This window comes from Rhinopithecus roxellana, chromosome 12 (genome assembly GCF_007565055.1).
Source record: "Rhinopithecus roxellana isolate Shanxi Qingling chromosome 12, ASM756505v1, whole genome shotgun sequence".
Lineage (NCBI taxonomy): Eukaryota > Metazoa > Chordata > Mammalia > Primates > Cercopithecidae > Rhinopithecus > Rhinopithecus roxellana.
In genome coordinates, this window is record NC_044560.1 from 59,145,794 (window position 1) to 59,154,211 (window position 8,418).

An 8,418-nucleotide genomic window follows, 5' to 3' on the forward strand; every position below is an offset into this window, starting at 1 on the left:
AGAGCATGGGCTTGAATAATAGGAAATGGTACTAGTCTGTGAAGAAACATGTGCTCTCTGCCAGAGTGCTAAACTTCTTCTTGTGAATAGTGCACAGCTATTAATTAAAGCAGCCTGAAATGGTGGCATGAGCCTGTAATTCCAGATACTCAACAGACTAAGCAGGGAGAATCTCTTGAGCCCAGAGTTTGAGACCAGCCTGGGCAACATAGCAAGACCCTGTCTCAAAAAAAAAAAAAAATTAAGCAGCAAGGTAATATGATCAAATGTATATTTTAGGAAGACAGCAATAAAGAAACTAGAAATAGTTAGACCATGATAATAGTTCATGTGAGAAAAGTAATAACTAACACATAATGTTTATTATGTGCCTATGTTAATTGTTTATCATATATTTATGTGCATTAATTCTTGTAACAGCTTTATAAAGCAGATGTTATTATTTTTGTCATTTTACATATGTACAACTGGGGCATACAGTTTTTATGTAATTTGCCTCAGGTTCCATGCCCAGTAGATGTTGAAGCTAGGATTCAAATTCTAGTAGTCTTACTCTTGAATTTGCACACTTAATGAATATCCTTCACTGCGTCTCAAGTAATAAGAGTCAGGCTAGAGAGCTGGCAGGGTGTCCTGCACCTGCATACCAACTGGTCAGGAGGGTTAGTCAGGAGGTTTGCTTGAGCCTAAGGGTTTGAGGCTGCAGGGAGCTATGATGGAGCCACTGCATCCAGCCTGAGCAACAGAGCAAAACCCTGTCCCTAAAACAAAATTTTTTTAAGCTACTTAAAAAAATAGGCTAAAGAAAAAAATGTAAGAACAGAAAGGGAAGTTGTATTCAACAGAATTGACTAGCTTGTTTTTTTAATGCCATGAAGACTTATTGGGTTCCTATCACCTGGCAAGCACCTGCAGCCACAACAATGAAAAAACAATTTTTAAAAAGCAGCTGCAACAATACAACAATGAAAAAACAATTAAAAAGCAATGGAAAGGCCTGTTCTTATAAAGTGTGTTTGCCAATGAAGGAGCAGACAATATGTGGGGCGGAGGCACATTGAAGGGAGGAAAGGTAAAATTTTACCTCTCTCCTCTTAGGACTTTTTGGCTAGGGCTGAGAATTAAATTGACATAAAAGAAATGAGTATAAAAAGACATAAAAGAGAAAAGCATATAAATCTATTTAATATAAGTTTTATGTGGCACAGTAGACTTCATAAGAAAAGACCTAAAGACCGAGTTAGAATCGAACACTTACATACTGAATTGGACAAAGAGTAGTAAATTATGAGACTGTGATGAGGCAAAGGGGCTTGGACAGGGTAGTTAACTGGGTAGAGAAGTGACTAGGAAGATAAGGGTTAGTTTAACCAGGTTTGTTTGTACAGAATTCTCCCCCTCTCAACTTCCTATTACTGAAAATAAGAATAGAACTTTCTTTCCAGTGCAGGAGGATTTTTCCATATGGGGGTTTTGTCTTCAACTTTCAGAAAGAAAAAGGGGAGGATTAGAGCACCTTTCTTGCAGCCACTGTTGTTCTTTTTCTAAAGTGTCTTTATATCAAAAATAATCCTTATGCCAAAGTGGTGTGTTTGCAGATGGCATATTCTGCCATCCTTCATTTCCCTCCTTTGAACCTTCCCCAAGAAGTTTCATAGTTCAGAAGCTGAGTTGATAGATTGCAACCCTATCTTACCAAAAATCTCTTACTCCTGGAGAACAGGTCAGTTCCATTAAACAAACAGTTGTGTTTCACTTTAGGAGACAATGTTGCAGGTGGGTTCCTACCAAAGTTAGGCCTCTATATGGTCCAAGCAATCAGGCATTTCTCTGGAAACAAACAAACAAACAAACAAACAAAATATCTGTTTATGAGTCCAGAGGGTAGCCAGTCAAGCAGATTTCTAGGTATTGGGCTCGAAGCATCTTCTTTTGCTGTCTGAATGTCTCTGGTGATGTCATCAGGTGTTACGGGTGAACTTTATGAGTAGCCCACACAGAAACAGTCATGAAGCTTGTTTAAATATGAGCTTTTGTGGTGATTTCTATGAAGTTTATATCAAGTCATCCAGCTTCAGCTTGCAAGGTTTTGGGAAAGGGGCAGATTTATTTTTTGTGATTTCAAGTCAGAAAGGTGGGAGAAAATTGGAAACGTTAGTTTGGAGAGTCACAGCCAGATATTGGAGGAAACTAGAAGAATTCAGGATACAGTCCAGTTTGCAGAAAGATAACAAAACCTCAAAGACAATGAACAAGGCTAGAATTGAATTGCTCTAGTTTTCTATAGTACACATAATTTTTCTCTCTATAGTCACCCTCATGTTTACCAAACCTAATCATAGTAAGACTAATTTGTTTGTAAAATAAGTCTAGTCTCATTAAATTTGGCCTGATTATTTAAATAAGCAAAGCAAGAATAGTGACTGGTCATATAGACACTTTTTAAATCTGCTTTGCTGGAACTTTTAATAAGGAATCTCTGATTAGACTTTTATAAGCCTCTCCATTCCAGACTCAGTGGTACATGCCTGTAGTCCCAGTTACTCAGGAGGCTGACACAGGAGGATTGTTTGAGCCCAAGAGTTCAAGACTAGCCTGGGAAACATAGCAAGACATCATCTCTAAAAAAATTACAGTAAATATATATACATAAATAGTTAAACATAGAATTAAAAAATAAAATAAAGGCTGGGCACAGTGGCTCATACCTGTAATCCCAGCACTTTGGGAGGCTGAGGCGGGTGGATCACCTGAGGTCAGGAGTTCAAGACCAGCCTGACCAACATGGAGAAACCCCGTCTCTACTAAAAATACAAAATTAGCTGGGCGTGGTGGCACATACCTATAATCCCAGCTACTCAGGAGGCTGAGGCAGGAGAATCGCTTGAACCTGGGAGGCGGAGGTTGCAGTGAGCTGAGATTGCGCCATTGCACTCCAGCCTGGGCAACAAGAGTGAAATTCTGTCTAAAAATAAATAAATAAAATAAAATAAAATAAAAATAAAAGCCTCTTCAAGCTAGAAAGCTAAGCTAGGGACTTTGCATTAGACTTCACCTAACTATAGACTTAGATGAATTCCTCATTTCTCAAGCCTCTCAAAATACTGTGAGCCTCCTGGGCCTACCAGGAAGTGACATTCCTCACTCACCTGTAGGGTTGGGATCCTTTGAAGCCAGATACCAGTCTTTTTTTTTTTCCTAAGTGGCTTTATGGGGTTCATAAAATCAACCTTAGTTCATTAAAACTGTCTGGTTATATCTGATCCTATGCACATAATTCTCCAATATGACATTCTAGTCAAAGCCTTGGTAATATAACCAATGTTTCCAATTATATCATATTACAAAGAAAATATATTTTTATTGAACTTATATAAATAACTATATTGTCATGAAAATAATACTCAATAAGAGTTTCTGAATTTTGGAGGGATCAGGTAGGGAATAGATAAATGCTTCAAATCTGTTTCCAAAGTATACTTTACTAGATTGCTGCAAGCTGTAACTGGCTTAAACAAAAAACAGAAAAAGTGTTCTTTAAATCTAGAAAACAAAATATTAAAGCGTTAATATAATGGTTTAATAAAGTCATAAAATAATAATCATCCTCATCAGTTTATTTACTCCCATTAATTACTTTTTGTTCTGCTTAATCCTGGGTTAGAAGTTTTGTGAATCAGTCAGTTTAGCCGTTAGATTTTTAGAAATTCTTACCAAGCTCAGTGGTATGATCTTAACGTTATCAGAAGCCTGCACTTGTCAGAGTCTTTTCCATGAACCTCTTTAAAGATAAAGGAATTTTGTCTGTAGTTGATTTTGGGAAAGTATCAGAGTAAAACAACTATCTGTGAATGACAAATGCTTTTAAATGGCCATGGTCAAAAATCTCATGAGAGATCATTACAATACAATTGATAAGAAAGTTTGGTTATTTCTGTGGCATGCAACATTTTCAGATAATAACTAGAATTATGACTGATGACATTATACCAGGACATACCAGATTTCTAGAAATTTTATACAATTTCTTTAATACTTATATTAATAATATATATTCCTACAAATAACACATAACCCTAATTATTTTAATATCTCTCTTTCAGAAAGATAAAAAACAAATCTTTTGAGATTTTCCAGGGGCCCACTGGAAAATCCCAAAGTTACTTTGAGGTCAAAAGCACTTTATTTAGAATTTGATCCTAGGAGTTCAAATGTTGTCAAAAATGTCAAAAGGTTTAAAACTCTTGATAAAACAGGATCACAGATCACTTTGAAACAATATTCAGTTATCTATTGTATTAGTCTGTCTGTGTTGCTACAGAGGAATACCTGAGACTGGGTAATTTATAAAGAAAAGAGGTTTATTTTAGCTCGTAGTTCTTCAGCCTGTACAGGAAGCATAGTGTTGACATGTCCTTCTGGTGAGTGCCTCAGAAAGCTTGCAGATAAGTGAAAGGGGAGCCAACATATTACATCATAAGAGAGGGAGCAAGAGAGTTGATGAGGAGGGGGTCGGGCTTTTTAAAGAACCAGCTCTTGCATGAACTCATTACTACTCATTACCACAGGGAGGGGACCAAGCCATTTATGAGCAATCTGCCCCCATGACCCAACACCTCCTGCTAGACCCCACCTCCAACATCAGGGGTCACTTTTCTTTCTTTCTCTCTTTCTCTCTTTCTTTCTTCCTCTCTTTCTCTCCTTCTCTCCTCTCCTTCTCCTCTTCCTTCTTTGCCCTTCCTTCCTTCCTTCCTTCCTTCCTTCCTTCCTTCCTTCCTCTCTCTCTCTCTCTCTCTCTCTCTTTCTTTCTTTCTTTCTTTCTTTCCTCTGAGACAGGTTCTCACTCTATTGCCCAAGCTGAAGTGCAGTGACACCATCTCGACTCACTGCAACCTTTGTCTCCCATGTTCAAGCAATTCTCCCACCTCAGTCTCCCAAGTAGCTGGAACCATAGGCACATGCCACCATGTCCAGCTATTTTTTTTATTTTCTGGTAGAGACAGGGTTTCACCATGTTGGCCAGGCTGGAGGGGGTCACATTTCAACATGAGATTTGGATGGGACAGATTTCCAAACCATATCATCTAGTGAAAAGATTTCAAAGACAAATACACAAAGTTGCATACTTGTAAAAATAAAACAAAAACTTTGCTCTTGGCCTCAAGATGAAGCTGAACATCTCCTTCCCAGCCACTGGCTGCCAGAAACTCATTGAAGTGGACGATGAATGCAAACTTCGTACATTTTATGAGAAGCGTATGGCCACAGAAGTTGCTGCTGACGCTCTGGGTGAAGAATGGAAGGGTTATGTGGTCTGAATCAGTGGTGGGAACGACAAACAAGGTTTCCCCATGAAGCAGGTGTCTTGACCCATGGCCGTGTCCGCCTGCTGCTGAGTAAGGGGCATTCCTGTTACAGACCAAGGAGAACGAGAGAAAGAAAGAGAAAATCAGTTCGTGGTTGCATTGTGGATGCCAATCTGAGCATTCTCAACTTGGTTATTGTAAAAAAAGGAGAGAAGGATATTCCTGGACTGACTGATACTACAGTGCCTCGCCGCCTGGACCCCAAAAGAGCTAGCAGAATCCGCAAACTTTTCAATCTCTCTAAAGAAGATGACGTCCGCCAGTATGTTGTGAGAAAGCCCTTAAACAAAGAAGGTAAGAAACCTAGGACCAAAGCACCCAAGATTCAGCGTCTTGTTACTCCACGTGTCTTGCAGCACAAACGGCGGCGTATTGCTCTGAAGAAGCAGTGTACTAAGAAAAACAAGGAAGAGGCTGGAGAATATGCTAAACTTTTGGCCAAAAGAATGAAGGAGGCTAAGGAGAAGTGCCAAGAACAAATTGCGAAGAGACGCAGACTTTCCTCTCTGCGAGCTTCTACTTCTAAGTCTGAATCCAGTCAGAAATAACTTTTTGAGTAACAAATAAATAAGATCAGACTCGGGGAAAAAAAAAAAAAAACTTTGCTCTTATAATGTCTTTTTTGTTGTTGAGACAAGGTCTCACTGTTGCCCAGGCTGGAGTGAAATGGTGCAATCATAGCTCACTGTAACTCTGAACTCCTAGGCTCAAGCAATCCTCCCACCTTAGCCTCCTGAGTAGCTGAGATTACAAGTGTGCACTATCATGCCCAGCTAATTTTTCATTTTTTGGTAGAGACCAGGTCTTTCTATGTTGTCCAAGCTAGCCTCAAACGCCTGGCATCAGCCATTCCTCCCACCTCAACCTCCTAAATTAGCACCGAGATTACAGGTATGATTCACCATGCATGGCCTTCTTTCAAAATCTGTTAATATTTTGTTTTCTTAAGTAATCAAGGACCTGATAAAGACAACAAGGAGCACGAAAAATTATTTTGATAATTTGATGATTGGACAGGTAATGAAAACTCTTGTACAAACATCAAGAAAACTTTGTTATTTTAACAGAGAAAAGACCAAATTCTAGTTTGCTCACTTGCTTGCTTGCTCTTGGCTCTCTCTCTGCCTCTCTCTTTTCCCAACTTTCTATATTGACTTAATTTTTGTCTTTTATTCTTCTCTTTTTAAAATTACAAAACAATCTTAAATAACCTCTAAACTAGGACAAAATTATTCTCCTTTTCCCTCAACAAAATTCATCTTTTTATGCCTCATAACTTTTCTTGCCAAAAACACATCCTACTTTCATTACATTCTTTGCATACAGAGTTTTGTTTCTTATTATTTCCAGTAGTTTTATGACATATTTTTTTTCAAATTTTAACCTTAATAACCCTAATTCCCAGTAACAACGAGAAATAAGCAATTTTGAACTTTGTGTTGTATAATAACATTCTGTCATGGATTAGGCAAGTTGTGAACAAACCATTTTATAATTTCTGAAGGCATAGGCCTCCTTCATAGCATAATTATTTTAATGTAACAAGAACACATTACTAACAGGTCCAAATATCTTTTGTCTTTGTATCAATTAAGAAGCTCAAGTAGATGAACTTATATTCAGTAATTAATGTTTTTGTATTTCATCTTATTTGTAAATGATCTAAATATTCAATTAATATTTATCTTTTAACTTAACTGAGTATAACTTTAAGATTTCAAATTTCCAGAAAGATTTTGGAAACCGTATTTAAGCAGATACATTTTTATAAAACATAATCATTCTTGTAAAGTTTATTTGTAAACTTTCATCCTATTTACATGTATTTAATTGACTTATTCTTTAAAATTATGTTTTGATTACTCATGAAAATTCCATGAGACATTAGACAAAGCTAGTCCTCTTTTTAAACTGTTTTTCTTATTGGCAGTTTTTATAACCTATTAGGCAACCATCAGATATCATTGAGGCAAAGCACCAGAAAATTTAAACATATAGCTTTCTTCCCCTTTACCATCATGCTAGACATACATTAAGAAATTTACTTTTACTGTGTGTTTTATTTTTAAGTTGAATTTATAATCTTAAAAACTTAAATGTCAAATAGAGATAACGTGGCTTGTTTGACTAGTAACCCCAGGTAGAAAAAAAATAATATTTGAATTATATTTAACATTGATAACCTGAAGACATACCTGTTTTTATTAAACCAACAAACTTGAGCTAGCTTTATTTACCAAAAATGATCCCAGCTCGTATGAACTCGGAAAACATGTGAGTTAGTCTCTATATTTCTCTCTCTATAAGCATTTATGTTTTTTTCTTTAAGACAATTAAATAGAGCTCTTTTACAAGTTGCTTTTGGCAATACCATCCAGAGGTAGAAAAAATATTATATATATCAGCAATCGCAGTCATACATAAACACATGGCCCAGATGCAAACAGAGATATTACAGCTTTCATTCTAAAATTTTAGCCGTGAATCAGGTATAATAACACAGAACTCACTAGTTTATCACAGTTTATAGAAGAAAAGTTGGTTCCAAACTGTGTTTCAGGCAGATGGAAAAAGTTAAGTTTACCTGCTCAGCTGGAGATGACTTTTTAAAAATATTTGTGGAGAAGACTTTTAAGATTTTTTATTTGCTCTTCATAGGTGATCTTATGGAGGCTATGAACTAGATTGGGGGAAAGGAAGTGTTACTCATGGTTTGGAGTTGTTTGGTTTTTAAGCCACTTTTTTTTTTTTTTTTTTTTTTTTGGTTCCAGCTGGGCTAGGCATAGAAATTGTTTTAGTTAACTCCTCAGATGTTTACATTGTGAAGACATAGTAAGGTTTACATCTCCAAGGGACTGAGAAAAGATGTGGGTTTTCTCCAAGAAAGAGTTTTGGAATATATTTGCCTATTATTAGGTATATAGGGTAATTTTTTCTTTTTGTTAAATATTTATATTACTTTGAGTGTAATGAGGTGCTTCTTAGTGTTTCAAGACAGAGAGTGAATTGGTGTTGAGAAAAGGGGAATTGTTGAGGAGCAGTTGAGTATTAT

General features: G+C 36.7%; 1 protein-coding gene across 1 annotated transcript; it reads left to right on the plus strand.

Moving 5' to 3' along the window:
* Positions 1-5,165: 5,165 nt before the first annotated feature.
* LOC104668286 (40S ribosomal protein S6-like) lies at positions 5,166-5,949 on the plus strand. Its single transcript, XM_030942324.1, has 2 exons — positions 5,166-5,304; positions 5,361-5,949. The coding sequence occupies exons 1-2, from the start codon at positions 5,166-5,168 to the stop codon at positions 5,912-5,914; spliced, it is 693 nt and encodes a 230-aa protein (XP_030798184.1). The 3' UTR covers positions 5,915-5,949.
* Positions 5,950-8,418: the final 2,469 nt, after the last annotated feature.